This window comes from Triplophysa dalaica, chromosome 3, assembly GCF_015846415.1.
Source record: "Triplophysa dalaica isolate WHDGS20190420 chromosome 3, ASM1584641v1, whole genome shotgun sequence".
In the NCBI taxonomy this organism is placed as follows: domain Eukaryota; kingdom Metazoa; phylum Chordata; class Actinopteri; order Cypriniformes; family Nemacheilidae; genus Triplophysa; species Triplophysa dalaica.
Window position 1 is genome coordinate 18,872,640 of NC_079544.1, and position 16,563 is coordinate 18,889,202.

Sequence of the window (16,563 nt, forward strand, 5' to 3'; positions counted from 1 at the left end):
TAGAAACAGGATTATTATTATTATTACATTATTATAATTGTCATGGAGTTGAAAACGGCTGCAACAACCACAAAACAAGCTTTCATTTGCTAAAACAGGGACACGAGTTTGACAATTTTTGACAATGATTGCTAACATCTGTTACTAACATTACTGTATATCTTGTTAGTTTATAGCTTTGTTCATTTTTGAGTTCACTTTTAACCTGCCATGTCTGCTAAGGTTATCTGATAATTACAAAAACAAGAGAGAAATAAAGATTGGTAAAAGGATTTCACCAATGAAAGCATTACATATAGTGTTTATATTACATGCAATGGCAGACATTTAAATAGAAAATCACACATTCTAATGGTCCTTTCTAGTAGTCCGAACAAGTGAAGTGTACTGCCCGCTCTTTAAAACATAGTGTGTATCGATAAGCTCACGGTCAGTGTTTTCTGTTGAACAATATACACAAGTAATACCAAGCTCAAAAAACTTTAAAATAAAATCTACACAAAGTTGTACAACGCACATATAAATCAACTCTGTACTGAATAAGTCTTAAATTGCTTTAAAATCTTATATCTCAGTCTGTCTCATTAAGTTAATGTCTCAAACCCACACAAACAGGAAGCTGCGTTTCACCCCAAACTGAATTTATCTCAGGAATTCTGGGCCTCTAATCCAATTCTCCATCTCTGCAATAAACCAAACACACTGCTTACTCAATGTCTCACTCATGGGCTTTGTAAAAAGCATCATGAACCCCCCAAATGAAATCGCAAACACGCACGTTTCTCTTCGTACTGGGTTAATGTGTCATTGATCCCTTGACACACACACATATTTACATAGCTATTTAAATGGGGACATACCATAGACTTCTATTGTTTTTCAACACAGGTAATTTTTACTCTGGACCAACCCTAACCAACACCCTAACTTTAACAAAACATTTTGCATATTTTTAATAATTTTAAAAATATATTTAGCGTTTTTACAAATGAGGACATACTACATTTCCCCAATGCAAGCAAAACCAGACAATACCTTTTCTCAGCAACATCATAAAAGACATATTTTTCCAGAATAAAAAAGGGTTGTTGACATTTAAAAAATAGAGAGAAGCTTTTATGAAAAAGTCTTCAGGTTATGGTTGGTCTGTTACAAATGCAATGACGTAAAAACAATAGTTGATCTGCTATGTACATATCCTTGACAGAAGTGTATTTCGAGTTAAGCAGCTCTGACTGTGTCTCGTATTTATCTACAAACATTAGGAGATTAGGACAGCTCAACCAGTTTATGACCCACACGTTCATCCAAAATATCTTTAAATATTCTCATCACATGAAATCTATCCAGCTTGAACGTTCACACAGATTTCCGTGACCTTTTTAAATGGCACAAAACTTTAACAGACAAGACATTTATTTCAGAAAGAAGAACATAGAAATTGTGAGAGAAAAAAAACAGGAAGAAATAAAAAGACGAAGCGTCAGCCAGATATTCTGGGCATCAGCTCAGATCCTGTGCTAAAACAGATGTCTGAGGATATTCACGGATTTAAACAGGTAGCGAAGACTCCAAGGAAAACATCACACACACAACTGATGCACAGCTCCCAAATACAACATCAACCACTCCAAATTTCGTTTTATCTTCAGATAAAAGAAAAAACTCTCGCTTTGATGTCTAAAACTGTGCTCTGTGCGTGTATGCGCCAGTGTTCCCTTGCATTGTGTTTCTAAAATCCTAAAATAATATCAGAGTTTTGGAGAGCGGTCACACTGGGTGGAGTAAAGGATGAAACAGACCAGAGTAACTCTGTAATCTCACTGTTGCTTACTGGGCATGTTTAGAGCTTACCGCACACACATACTCTCTCTCTCTCCCTTAATGTCTGCCTCTCTCTCTTCCCCCTTTTCTGCTTCCCTCAATTGGCTGCAGGATGTCGGGGATCAGATATCGTTTGGGTCAACAGGAAGACAGACAAATGATGAAGGGCATTCCTGCATACTTCAAACCCAAAGACCCAAAATCCAGATCTCATCCAAGAGTGATCTACATGCGTGCACTTAAAGTTTGGAGTTGTGTGGAGAGTTTTGTCAAGTTCTCTAGTCACATAATCAAACCTTTCTCACCAAGCAACCCCCTAAAGCACACACACACATCTTATACTTCATGGCTGCCTGACCTACTTTTTAAAAGCCATCTCAAATTCTCTCCTTAACTGTGTCTTAAAAATGTTTGTTTAAACTTCACGACCAGGAATAAGTGTAAGAGCATGAGAGAAAGAAGTATATACTAGGTACAGCAGAACAAAGACAAAGATCATCTTCATGCATGTACACACGTGTGTGTGTGTGTGTGTGTGTGTGTGTGTTTGTGTGTCTGTGTGCGTGCGAGTGAGTGTGACCATGTGTGTACGTGTGGCCTTTGCACCTGGCTGTTAATTAGAAGCAGCACAGAAATGGAATCGTGATGAATCATAACGGGAAGTTCGTTTATTTCTCTGTTAAGCCGTTTTAGTGCGTTAGTCAACAAATAAAACAGTAAAGCAATAAAGTGTTTGTGTTCATGTTTTTGTTCACAAAACAAACTCAACTATCAAAACAAATGGTTAAATGCAGAATGAACCTACTAACAGTTCTTTCCTCTTATTTCTTTCTCCCTCTCATACTCTGTTCCGGATATCAATCTCCTCATTACAAGCTGCTTTTAACTCTGCTGTTTAATCATTAAGCTAGTCACAAGATTTATTGTGTGTGTGTAAAATAAAAGGGAACTGAAGTGGTAGAGAGCTGTTAGTGTTTATGTGCACCCGAGATGAACCTAAACCTATTTCTTTTAAAGGTCCAGTATGCGCAAATGATTGCCATCTAGCGGTGAGGTTGCGAATTACAACCAACGACTCACTCCACCCCTCCCTTTCGAAGCAATACGGTGGCTGACACAGCACTAAGATGTTGTCAAGTTTTTTTTTCTTTGCCAAAGGAGATAAGGTATTTCCGAAACGTGCTCGGCCTGATAACATGGCGAACAACATTGCGAATTCCATGTAAGGGTGTATGTAAATAGAAATAGCACATTCTGAGGCAGTACAAACATAAACGCTTTATTATGTATGATCTTTATACACCTCTGAAGAGATCTTTTTTTAAGAGATACATTTTTGTTAATACACCTCCAAAAAAGGACACACTGGACATTTCATTTGTTAAATCAAGTTTATTTTAATGTTCTTGCATGTGACACTGAAATAACGTGCGGATCCTTACCCTCTCTCAGCACCAACAAAAAGCTCTTATTTATATTTATTTTTAAACTTGGTCAGTCAAATCAAGTTGGACCCTGAGTGGATCCTTTGCTTCGTCTACTCTGTCAGTCTAAAGAGCATTTGGACAAAAATCTGTTGTCGTATACGGCCTTTGTGTATTTTCAGGGCAGAAAAAACAACACCGTTTACACCTGACACGGTAAAGACAATAGAACACATTAGAAGCCATTATACATTATACGGATGTGGCGTAACTAGACCATCCCATTAGACCCCGTGTGTTGTGTCCCTTTGTGACGCTCGCATCCAGTGTAGACGCGATGTAAGTTAATTTTGTCAATGTTTAGAAGTGAACTAGCATATAGGCTAGATGTTCTCAAAGTCAACACTCGTTGACTTTGGCTACAAAACTCTATTATCGCAGTATTTTTGCAGTAATTATAATTAACTTGATATTTAAGAGCATATCCTCATTTGGATAGGTAAATATGTGTTTGTGTATACTATTACTCGGCCATGGCTGCTATAAACCAGGTGCTGAATATGATCCACCCCCCAATGTGTGTTTTACTAATCGCTGGAATACAGAAGACTTTTTGAAAGATTCAGATAGAAACATGCTTACTGATTAAATCTGCAGACTGGCAAAGACTTTCTGCAACAAGTCGAGACTAAAAATCTGGGTGAAATCTGAGCAAAAGTCTTTCAAGTGTATTATAGCCTTAAGGAGTTCAAATCCCCAAACTCTGCATGCATGTGCATCGGCTTAAAATATTAATGATAGTTTGTCCCAAAATAAAAAGTCGAAGGGGAATGAGACCTGTTTGGTTACTGACATTCTTCCAAATATCTTCCTTTCTGTTTAGCAATCTTAGGGTGAGTAAATGATGACAGAATGTTCATGTATACCCTTAAACAACAGTAAACAAAGTTACAACCAAAACACAAATCAAAGTGAAAGTTGGGCATGAGACCTCACTTTTGCATCCACAGCTTTACAAAACACACATTCACTGATCGTCGCTCTCCTCTACCAAAGCAAAACTGTCAAACAGTACCTACAACTCTGATTGGCCAACTCGTAGGAAAACAAAGAGCTTCACCTTTGATTAAGCTCCACCCATAGCGACTGCAGGGAGGCATTAACCTTGCTGACACTGCTGTTCAAACACAGCCATACACAAACACACCTAAAGCAGAAACGGACCTGCAACCATAACTGCAAACTGAAATGTGTGCATATGCATCCATGCTAAACCAAAACACAAACAGCTGGAGAGACAGAACGGGTCAGTTATGTTTGAGAAATAACAAACTTCATCACTCTTTATATACTCTCTGTGGAGTCGTGTACAACAGCCATGTGTGAGACAGGAATCATGGTGTCTCATCTCTCTCTGGCTGAGGTCAGTCTTGTAGACAGAGCTATGTGAGAGAAAAGCGTCATGATTCTCATCCCCCCATCCCACAAGCTTCTGCTGAATCGGTTTCTGTGCACGCTGCACTCTCTCTTTTTAAAGACTGCTGCTTTTGTTCAGAACCGATTCGCCTGCTAGATATGCAGCAGCCGCCGGATATTTGACACTATTGTGTAAAGTTGGTGCAGATCGAGCTCTGGAAGCTCACTGCTTCCCTCCAAGACCACAAAGCACTTCATATATAATGTACATAGCCCAGGGCTGTCAGAATGCTGTCCTGGAGGACCACTGTACTGCTGGGTATTGGCCCCACATTGCTCTAACACACCCGTCTGTAATTTGTAAGTAATCCTGCAGACCTTTCTAGCTGTTTCAGGTGCGTTTTATTAAGGCCCGAGCTCCCCTTTGCAGGCACGTGGCCATCCAGGAATTATGTTTTACATGGATTATGTTCCTGTGGTTCTCTGGGACGCACAACACTGCACATTTCATGTGTTTCAAATCATCGGCTCATTAGCAGAAAGCTTCGTGAACTAAAAGGAGTGTCCGATAAAAAGACAAAAACCAGCAGTTCTATGGGAAGCCAGGACCAATGTTAATAAGTTAACCATTGGTATAATCAATATTTCTGAGATAGCACAGGTGAATTATGGTCTTATGGGTTTATTTAATAGGGCCACACCTCCATAGGTGAAAGCGCAGTCTGGGGATCCCAATGAGCCACCTCAAGGGAAAACTGGCGGAGTTTGTTTGTGACTCACGTGGCTCTGACTCAAGGGAGCGGCTCGTGCGGCTGATCATCATCTCGAGCTCATGTCACCATCAGGCCATGAGGAATGAATAATACCACTGTCTGATTCCCATCATCAGTCCAAGCAAACATTCCCCAAAATTCCATTAATAATTAGTTGTGTTATTTCTAGTTTTACGTAATCAAAAACAAAAAAATGACATTTAAAAAAAAATATTCAAATATTTTTTTTGTGAGCCTGTCAGTGAAATCCAGGAAAAAGTCTTCATCCTCATCTAATTGGGAGATGAAGTTTGATTGCAACTATTCCTTTTACTAAGATTTCGATCTTACTTAGTCAATATTATAGAAATCATGATTAGATTTTAACGGAATCTTTACAATATCTAAAATCATTTTATGTAGAAAACAGTAAATCACAAAAAGACATAGTCACAAATGTTTAAAAATGATAATGAACCATAAAAAGGGATAGTTCATCCACAAATGAAAAATCTGTCATCATTTATTCACCCTCGGGTTGTTTCAAACCTGTATAAATGTCTTTGTTCCAATGAACACAGAGAAAGATATTTGGAAGAATGTTAGCAATTTTCAGTTCTGGGACATCATCACTATCATAGTAGGATTTTATTTTATCTATTTGTTCTGTTGAACACAAAAAACGATATTTGAAAGAATTTAGGAAAATAGAAGAGATCTCGGGCACCTTTGGCCACCATTTAATTCTTCCCTACTGTGGTCAACGATATCCCAGAAAATTGATAACATTCTTCAAACTATCTTTCTCAATCAGAACCAAGTAATTTTAGACAGGTATGAAATTACATGAGAATTAGTAAATTATGACAGAATTTTATCTTTAAAATTAAATCATGTGTCCATAACATTACTAGTTATATTATTAGACCATAAACGTACACACTTATCATATCACATTCTTGGTATTACAGAATATTACATCTACAAATTCAATAGCCTACTTTATGTTAGGACTACAATATTGGTTATTACATGAATATACAATAAAGGTTGAGTATTCCTGATCGAAACACTACTTGTTCATTCAGTTAGTGTACACGCGAGTTTATGTTTGGACTTCTAATAATAGCGACGGGATGTTGAGGAGGAAGAAAGAAGAAAGGTGAGGAAATGCCTGCGATCTCCGCTGGGAACAATCCCAGACTGCAGGAGACCAAACCGAGTCCAGAAACGGGTCAACACACACACACACACACACACACACACACACACTTAAACAACTTTGAAAGCGACACTGAAGAGAGACATACAACCGGTTAGTTTCCCTTACTTACAAAACGTAGTTGTTACAACTGTTGCAACTTTCATGTGTTTTGGTAACAAAAACAGGTGACATTAAACATTTTATACAAACAGTAAAACTGTACTTTTACATTACCTCTGTGAAAAAGTTATCCATTGTCCTTATAATTATTAATGTCTGTGGTCTTCATATGAGTCTCCGAGCCGAACCATCGGTGACAGACAACAGCGTGGAAAGTTTACGCATCTCACAGAACTCTGGTTACTAATGAAGCCTCTCTCTCTCTCTCTCTCTCTCTCTCTCTCTCTCTTTACCGTTCGCAGAGACGCGTCTTTGTTTCAGACCATACAGATGTTAAAAACTATAATGAGTTTTGCTGTAAGACGCGGATGCAAGAAAAGAGTAATCGTTCACGAGCGCTGTGCCGCCGGGTCTCGCGAGCGGCTTTCGGATGTCCGTGACGGGATTAAAAATACAGAGCGAGGCCACTTTGTATGCCGGCGTGACACGCGCCTCGGTAAACAGCGAGGGCTTCGTCCCCTGCCAAGTTTGCAGCGACTCCGCTGAGTCTGATCGCTGACCGGTGGCTCCGCCCCGCGAGCAGTTTGAATGGCAAAATTTTCGACGCCCCGTAGACTCGCGCGGAGCGGAGCGCCTGCCGTTCCCGTGGTGAGGCCGCTGTTTGCCAAATCTGACGACGACCAAACGGAGAGCTATTTTATTCCTCTAGGTGCGTTGCAGAAGACAGTAAACTATGTTATATTTTTTTGGTTAATATCATTTTAGTTTCGAGTCTGTGACCATTACACGCTCGTGTCAGAGTGATTATGAAGGATTTGATCACTTTCTTCGCGTTTGTGTTGTGTGTAGACTACAGGTCACAGGAACTCAATGGTCATGTCTGGTGAGGCTGTAAAGGACATCATCACGATTGCTGAGTATGCTTTTTAACAGCTGCCCTGCACAAATGCCCTACTACACCAGTCATTCTCAAACTTTTTCGTTGTAATGCCCCCTTTGTGTGGCCCCCTAATAAATACTTATAATCTTAATTTAGTTGGCCTGTTTTGATTAAATTAAAACATATATAGTAATACGATGCTGGAACATCGATATTTTAAGTTGTTGGTCTTATTTTTCTGACGTTTGATTGTATACAATTCATGAAATATTTATCTATTTCATAAAATATTACGAAATCTGTGGTCCCCGTGGATCCATCTTTGGGCCCCCAGTTTGAGAACCCCTGCCTTGCCAAAATTCCCCAAACCTAAAAAATGTGACGGTTCACATGTAAACTTTTTTAAAACTTAACCTTAATTAACTGTAAATTACATTGAAAATAGTTGATGGCATGACCATCATCCATAAAATCCAAACCACAATTATTTTCTGTTTTAGGTTTAGACTTTGTACATTTATGTATGTTTTGGGCTCATTCAATTTTTTTATTCCATGTATGATAACATTAATTTTGACCAATATTACTTATTATTACTATAAAACGATATAGTACATGATAAATAAATGTATAAATACAATTTTATCAAGATATAGAATGCGCACCTTTGTGACTTTCTCTACAATACTGATATCTAGTGTACTTTATTAGACAAGCCTACACAGCATGACAAACTACAGAACAAGGAAATGCTAAAATTCTGGGAAAACGAAACTGACTATCAATCATGTACATTTCTCTTTCTTAAAATGCTTGGTTAAAAAAGCAAGTGTTTCAGTGTTTAGTTGTTTAATTTGGCTGGATCTCCTGGGGGATGCATTGAGTGATTATTCCGTGTAGACGCAGTTACTGTATGAGCTGTATTACAGTCTGCTGGGATCAAGACCATCAGAAGAGACTCTAAAGCTAATTCTGTCCTTCTGCAGCATCTCTGACACAATGACCCTCATCCACAGAGTCCACACCACATTCACTCAACCTCTCTATCCTGGATTTTAGAAATAAGACTAAAGACTAAAACTATGCAATGCCCCAAAATAACTGACATTCTACAAATAAAAGTGTCACATGTTCTTTATAAGTTCTTCATATCTTTATATTTGGCTTAACACTTTACATATTTAGAGCTTTCCTGTAGCTCTGTGGTAAGAACATTGTTGTGGGTTCGACCCCAGGTTATTGCAGATACCTATGTAAAATGTATAGGATAAAGCAATGTAAGTCGTTTTGATGTATATTACAATACTAATATTAGAGACATTAATTCCCCTGTATGTTTTTCTTTGACATCACCAAATGTGTGAGCATTTGGGTGTATGCTTGTATGTGTTTGTGTCAATGTTTTCATGTGAATATGCTTGTTTGCTTGCTTGTAAAAATATATTCAGTGTATATGTTGCAGTTTGATGCAGGTCATAAAGATCTTGCCTGACTGTTAAAAATAACGAAACTTACTTTACATCCATTGCTGAAGACATCGTATATTCAATTTCTCTATTTTTTCCTTTTTGGGTACTTTTGGAATATGATTTTTTTTAATATATATTAAAAACGGAAACTGTTCTGTAATGGTATAGAAAATACAGACAAATTTGATAACAATAATAATAGTATATCACAGGCTAGAGCTTCCTTAGAAATTCAAATGTGGTAAATCACGAGCAGTGAGAATAAAATCATGTGTTTACTGAATTTGTTTTTTTTATCACTTGTGGTAACTCGCTTTCTATACAAGACTGACATCTAGTGGACTTGTTCATTATATGATGACAAGCACAACTGTTGTTTTTGACAGAACAAGGAAATGATTGAGTTCAGCGAAAACGAAACTAACCAGTCGTTGATCTGGGCGCTGTGTAATGGTACATAATAAATATGGCAGAAGCCAATGTAGCTTTAGCTCAGGATCAGTTTTGTTGTTCAATCTGTCTGGATCTACTGAAGGATGCAGTGACTATTCCCTGTGGACACAGTTACTGTATGAGCTGTATTACAGACTGCTGGGATCAGGATGATCAGAAGAGAGTCTACAGCTGCCCTCAGTGCAGACAGACTTTCACTCCAAGACCTGTTTTAGGTAAAAACACAATGCTGGCTGAAGTGGTGGAGAAACTCAAGAACACTAAACTACAAGCTGCTCGTCCTGATCTCTGTTATGCTGAACCTGGAGATGTGGAGTGTGACGTATGTACTGAGAGAAAACACAAAGCTGTCAAATCCTGTCTGGTGTGTCTCAGCTCTTACTGTCAAAATCATCTCGAACAACATGAGAATTTATTCAAAGGCAAGAAGCACAAGCTGATAGAACCCACAGGGCGACTTCAGGAGATGATCTGCCCTCAACACGAGAAACTTTTAGAGATTTACTGTCGTACTGATCAGCATTGTATATGTCTTCTGTGTATGGTGGGCAAGCACAAAAAACACAATACAGTATCAACTGAAGAAGAGCGGACTAAGAAACAGGTATGATTATTCTAACCAATTCAGAAATATTCCTTCATGATACCTAAATGAGAACTATACCTTAAGAATAATCACTATAAAATAGATTCTGTACAAGGATCACTCAAGGATAGAGTTTAGCTTCTGTTTTTACATAAACCTCACACGCACCTCATGACATTGTTATATTGATTGAAAGGCCTTTTTCAACATCAGCTTTTTCAATTTATCTTTTTGTAAATAATGCATCCTACAGAAACAATTGACGGAGACACAAAGACAATACCAGCAGAGAATCCAGGAGAGACAGAAGGAGCTTCAGGAGTTGAGAGAGGCTGTGGAGACTCATAAGGTGAGTACTGCTGACTGCTGGAAGAGATGTTTCACTCTCTGTTAGGACTCTCCTCCAGTCAGTCATTGAGGAGTCCAGTGCTGGAGCACTTTACAGTCACACAGAAGTCCACTGTGGATAATAGACTGTGTGATGTCTCTCTCTCTCTATCTCTTTAATTAGTTTTCACCCATTTCTTGTCATTTATATATATATGAATATTAATTTTTCCTTAATTTTCTTTCCCTATCTTTTGCTTTGTGGTAATATGATGTGTGGCTTTGGTGACTTGAATTAGAGTTATTTAAAAAAAAAAATTCTCTCTGTGTGTGTGTCCTAACAGCGCTCTGCTCTGGCAGCAGTGAAGGGCAATGAGACGATCTTTACTGAACTGATCCACTACATTGAGAAAAGTCGCTCTGAGGTGATAAAGCTGATCAGAGATCAGGAAAAGTCTGCAGTGAGTCGAGCTGAAGAACTCTTGAAGCATCTGGAGCAGGAGATTGATGATCTGAAGAGGAGAGACACTGAGCTGGAGCAGCTTTCACACACAGATGATCACATTCATTTCCTCCAGGTAACAGATCGGAAAAACAGTACAGTAGCATTTATAAATTGAAGAGCATGTTTAAAGAGATTGTATTTTCTATCAAATGTGTCTTTAGTTTATATTATTTGCCTTTGTGTGTGTGTAGAGTTTCCAGTCCATCTGTGTTCCTCCTGGATCTACAGACTCACTCAACATCACTTCAGTCAGTTCTCTCCTCTCTTTTGATGATGTAGGAAAATCCATGTCTCTTCTGAAAGAGAATCTGGAGAATTTCTGCAGAGAAAAGATAGAAAATCTATCTGTTAAAGGTAAAGTGTCATTCATTGGCTTGTTATAATGCATCATTATGTTGAAATACAATGTACAATAAAATAAGTCTGAAATATTTGAGGTTCTATTTCAATTGACAATATTTACAGTAAAAAGTTTATTTTCCATAGTGAAACACAAAGAGATATTCAGGTACGAACCAAAGACCAGAAAGGATTTCCTCCAATGTAAGTTATTATTAGCATAAATACAAAGAGACATACAGAGAGAAAATGTTGTTGTTTTATATCATCAGTCAATTTGAAGTTTTCACATTTCAATCAAAATTATTATATGTTTTATTTTCTCAGACTCCCACCAGCTGACAATGGATCCAAACACACCACATAAACACCTCTGTCTGTCTAATGGGAACACAATTATTATTCACACTGGGATAGACCAGTCGTATCCTGATCATCCAGACAGATTTGATGGTACAGCTCAAGTGTTGAGTAGAGAGAGTGTGAGTGGACGAAGTTACTGGGAGTTTGAGTGGAGTAGTAATGTTGGTATATCAGTGTCATATAAGAGCATCAGCAGGAAAGGAACGGATAATAATTGTAGGTTTGGACATAATGTTCAGTCCTGGTGTTTATACTGCTCTGAATATAGCTACTCATTCTATCACAATCATAAAAACACTCAACTCTGTGTAGTGCCCGGATGTTCCAGAATAGGGATGTATGTTGATCACAGTGCAGGAATTCTGTCGTTCTACAGTGTCTCTGACACAATGACTCTCATACACAGTGTCCAGACCAAATTCACTCAGCCTCTCTATCCTGGGCTTTGGGTTCATGGATCAGTTTTGGATAAAATCGTATCAAGAGTAAAATTGTGTGATGTAACAAATATTGCTACATAAAAATCTAATTTTTAAAAGTGATATAGTTGTCACAGGGTCTCAACAATAAATGACTTTCTAATTTGCATATTTCAATTTATAGAGACAGTCCCCAGGAAATTATGACAGGTTTTGGATTCCCAGTCAACAGGTTTAAACTTGGAATTATAAACCCAAATCTTTAACTAGGCTATACAAGCCCTTAATGAAACATGTCCGATATGATTTAACATCTTCAATTTAGATTAATCAAATGATTGATGACATATTCGATTGAAATCAAAAGGTATGTATAAAAAATGTTTGACACTAAAAATATCATGTGTGAACATTTTGGTACAAAATTGTGTTTGGGTGATTGTGTTATATGTGAATAGGCTTGTTTCCTCGTAAAAAATATATGAATTATGTTGCAGTTTGATGCAGGTCATATAATTCCCACATGACTGTCACTAGTAATGAAACTTGCTTCACATTAAAAAGAAAATGTTATGGAGACCTTATAGTAATAGAATAGAAAATATAGTAATTGTACAGATAATATTGCCATACAACAAGTTTGAGCATCCAATATAATTAAACAATTTAAATAAAGTGTTTATAAATTGTAAATAAAATGAGAAAAACCTACCTGAATCACCATTGTGTTCTATCACTGCTGGTGACTGACTTTATCTGTGAGTCTGTGAGACTGACATCTAGTGGATTGAAGAGCTTGGTTCCAGTTTGAGATACAATTTAAAAAAAAATCATGTTTTTTATGATGTTATCATGTTTTTATAGTGTTAAGTAACTGTATTTTTTTAGTTATAATGGCTTAAATAAAAATAAACCAACTGCAGTTTGGTTGATAGTAATTGCAATGCACAATAAAAAAAACATGATTTTTAAAAAAAAAATAAGTTATCTCATTTTGGAATCAACCTCTTCATTTGTTTTTTATATGATGACACTTGTTTGCGGACGTTGAAAAACAAGGGGATTCTTGAGTTCAAGGAAAATACTAATGAACACTCTGAACACTAATAATGTTTCTCCGTGTGTGTACAAAGATAAAATGGCAGAAGCCATTGTTTCTTTAGCTCAGGATCAGTTCAGCTGTTCAATCTGTCTGGATCTGCTGAAGGATCCAGTGACTATTAACTGTGGACACAGTTACTGTATGAGCTGTATTACAGACTGCTGGGATCAGGATGATCAGAAGAGAGTCTACAGCTGCCCTCAGTGCAGACAGACTTTCAGTCCAAGACCTGTTTTAGGAAAAAACACAATGCTGGCTGAAGTGGTAGAGAAACTGAAGAGCTAATTACATCGTTCTGATATAATATAAATGATATATTTCTGCAATCTATGCATTATAAATGTAAAATGTTTCTGTGTCAGTATTGATGTTTCTGTTGTTTGTCTTTGCGTCTGTGTAGTTTTAAGTCTGTCTCTCTCTGTTCCTCCTGGATCTACAGACTCTCTCAACATCACATTTCTCTTTCGATTATGTAGAAAAATAATATTGTGATTTTACAAGTTCTCAATAATAATTATTCAGATAATTAGTACATAAAACAATTTTACTGTAAAAATAACTTCCATCTGATTGTCTTTTTACAGCTTGGCTTTGTAAAGGCTGTACATCAAACTTATTTCTCTACTGTCTCCAATTTTACATAAGTAATAAATGCAGAACTATTTGCTTGATGAATACCCTTTAATTGAGTTTAATTTTGTTGACGTAACCATGCTTTAACTATAATGAAGGGTGGAAGGTAACAAATTACAAATACTCAAATTACTTTTATTGAGTATATTTTTTCAGCAATTGAACTTTTTTAGGTACTTATGTAATTATGCCTTTACTACATTTTTAGTGCTGTATCGGTACTTTTACTGCGCTATTTTTCCTCACTTTGTCGTCGCTACTTTATATGTGTAGTTTTCATGTGATTGGCTAAGACTAGTAATCAATCCCTTCACGTGACCCCATCCACTCAAATTGCGCATAGAAAACTTGCGTCACACAGATTTTAAGACATCTGCCGCCAATTTAGTTTAATAATGGCGGACAACGTGTGCGGCAGGCAGGGCGCGTATCAAATGGCAGTTTCGCGCACTTGAAAGTCACTGTGAAAAGGGACACAATACGAAGGCTCGCCCGCATATGGAGAAATATTGAGTTTCTGTATCACTCCGTTCGTCAAATTTCATCAAAGTCTCTACATCAAGTGCTCTGCTGTTATAAGTAGGGAACATATGCGATTGTAACGCATGCGAAGCAGTTTCGCAAATTGCACAGTTCGATCGATTCGCTTTAATAAAACACTATTACATCGAAAGAATCCGCAGGGATTACTTTTATGTTGCATCTATCTATATTTTGAAAGACATGAACCATGAAAAACCATGGACCACAACTCCAGGTAAAAATCATTTTTGTTCTAACGTCACCTAAGAAATAATGTCAGTATACACCTGTGATGGCTTGAGGTTCAGTAATTGATCAACCAGCTCCTCTACAGATATGATAGTTAATGATAATCCAATGCAATTTGGGTTACAAATGTTTTGCATTTTTTTTGCATGCAGTATTTGAGTCTCTTATTTGGGAGCTAGTGCAGATTATTGAACAGTGTTGGAAGTGTATAATGGTTCTACCTGGAAAACTGGGCTCATAATAGACAGACAGACCGAACAACACATTGAATGTTTTTTTTGTCTGAATTGTATCCAGTTATAAGTTTTATCAGTAAGGTAAAGATGCGTTTTATTAAAAGTAGCTATTTTCTATATACATTTGATTATTCTTAATTCAACAAATAACACCGCCTAAGAAGTAACGTGTAACTAGTACTCGGAGTAGTTTTTGAGAAGAGTAATTTTTACTTTCATTCAATTAATTTTATAACACCAGTACTTTTACTTGTCATTGAGTGCAATTTCAGCAATGTAACAGTCCTTGTACTCCAGTACAAATTTCCAGTACTCCTTCCACCACCGCATGTTTTTACATCCCTGCACTCATTTTTTACAAAGTTTGTAACGGCCACCTAATGTTTTAGTGTGCATGTGCCTTTAAGATGATGCTGTGATGCGCATGCACGGGCTCGTGTGCGAGTACGCGTGGTTGCAGAGAGGTGACGGAGAGTGATGGTTGTGTTTAGCTCTACCGCTGACCACGTGTGTACATTATTTTCTTTGTTTGTGACGGTACCAGAGTGTTTTTGGTTTCCCTTTTCTGTACCCGCTCCTTTTGTATGTGTATTCAAAGAGCGCGGGTGAACACCGCTATTAAAGGTTTTGGAAATGCCTATCTAATGGACTCGTGTTCATTCTTCTCCTCCGGCCAGCGGTTTAATTCCGGGTACCGTTGGACCCTAACTCTCTGGCCTGCCGTTACAAATTGGCGCCCGAACAACTGGATTCTTACCGACAATTATTTTAATTTTTTTTGATTCCATCCTCGAACATTGCTGTTGTTTTGATCGCGCTGAAGCCGCTGCACCGGACCGTGTCGCGACTAGCTTGCTAACTATGGAGAGCATGCGGTTGGCGTTTGATTGATGTGAAGGTACTGTGTTTATATTTTTTTCGACGGTTCACCTATATTGTTTTTTGGATTACCTGAAGATTGAGGACATTTGTTTTTGCTGTCCGTCGCTACGTGCAACAAGTCTCCGGGCGGCAGTTTAAAGTGGACTTTGTGGAATTTTCAAGCGAAATTGTGCGTGAAACATACACCCCTGTTTTTTTTCTGGACTATATCCCCTCTTCCAAGGACCTTTGGGGTGCAATCATAATTGTTTTGCTGACTTTTTCTGAACCTGACATGATAACTGTCTGAAAATATTTCTGAAAAATTATTGCAGATATTTCTTGTGGGTGTGCACACTATGCTATGGCGTATTGCTGGGTTTGACTAATTTTATTTGTGAGGAAAAAAAAACATTGTGTAGCATTGATTATTTGACATTTTAATTGTACGCAATGGCTACTCACCCTGATTTTGAGAATGATCTAACTATATCTGATTGTTCCGCAGTCGATGACTCTCTTCCACAACAGGTGAGGCCACGGCACTCTGGGGATGATCTACATGCCCAAGTTAAGCTGTTGCAAGCAGAGATGGCAGTACTGGAGCGATGCCTTCGCGAGTCACTTGCCCTACAAAAAGGCATGCTGGACTGTTTGGTTCGTCAAGAGTGTGATAAACCTATTACTTCACAACCGCCTCCAAGGGCCAGCTCAACGCCTTACAATGCCGGTCTGGCTCCTGCAGCCCTAAGGTCAGTGCCTGTCAGTGCTGCTCATGGAAACACACCCATATGTACCATTCCACTTGCGGTGGATATGAATACCACTGCCAATGTGCTGAACTCTATGCTCTTCCAATCGCGACTCGAACCACCGGTG

At 38.0% G+C, this 16,563-nt stretch overlaps 2 protein-coding genes across 3 annotated transcripts in view; one reads left to right on the top strand and one right to left on the bottom strand.

Annotated features, from left to right (window-relative positions):
• Nucleotides 1-7,292, bottom strand: part of myo10 (myosin X) — a 42,350-nt gene extending 35,058 nt beyond the window's left edge. The window contains exon 1 of the mRNA XM_056743651.1: nt 6,855-7,292. Within this exon, the coding sequence (XP_056599629.1) occupies nt 6,855-6,875 (21 nt within the window). The 5' untranslated portion in view covers nt 6,876-7,292. The remainder of the gene's footprint in view (nt 1-6,854) is intronic.
• A 2,212-nt stretch (nt 7,293-9,504) lies between these two features.
• LOC130417831 (tripartite motif-containing protein 16-like) lies at nt 9,505-12,798 on the top strand. Of its 2 annotated transcripts, none has more exons than XM_056743652.1 (6): nt 9,505-10,146; nt 10,382-10,477; nt 10,800-11,033; nt 11,152-11,314; nt 11,447-11,503; nt 11,627-12,798. In XM_056743652.1, exons 1-6 carry the CDS (start codon nt 9,556-9,558, stop codon nt 12,181-12,183), a joined length of 1,698 nt encoding a protein of 565 aa, XP_056599630.1. In that variant the 5' UTR covers nt 9,505-9,555; the 3' UTR covers nt 12,184-12,798. The 2 variants fall into 2 exon arrangements, with proteins under 2 accessions (XP_056599630.1, XP_056599631.1); XM_056743653.1 differs by having other exon boundaries at nt 11,459-11,503.
• The last annotated feature ends 3,765 nt before the right edge of the window (nt 12,799-16,563 follow it).

What these genes read in the sequence shown, in the direction of transcription:
- LOC130417831 (XM_056743652.1), top strand. Translation starts at nt 9,556, where the DNA reads ATGGCAGAAGCCAATGTAGCTTTAGCTCAGGATCAGTTTTGTTGTTCA. An exon ending in ATCACATTCATTTCCTCCAG is followed by an intron (nt 11,034 to 11,151) that starts GTAACAGATCGG and finishes GTGTGTGTGTAG; the next exon opens with AGTTTCCAGTCCATCTGTGT. An exon ending in AGAAAATCTATCTGTTAAAG is followed by an intron (nt 11,315 to 11,446) that starts GTAAAGTGTCAT and finishes TATTTTCCATAG; the next exon opens with TGAAACACAAAGAGATATTC.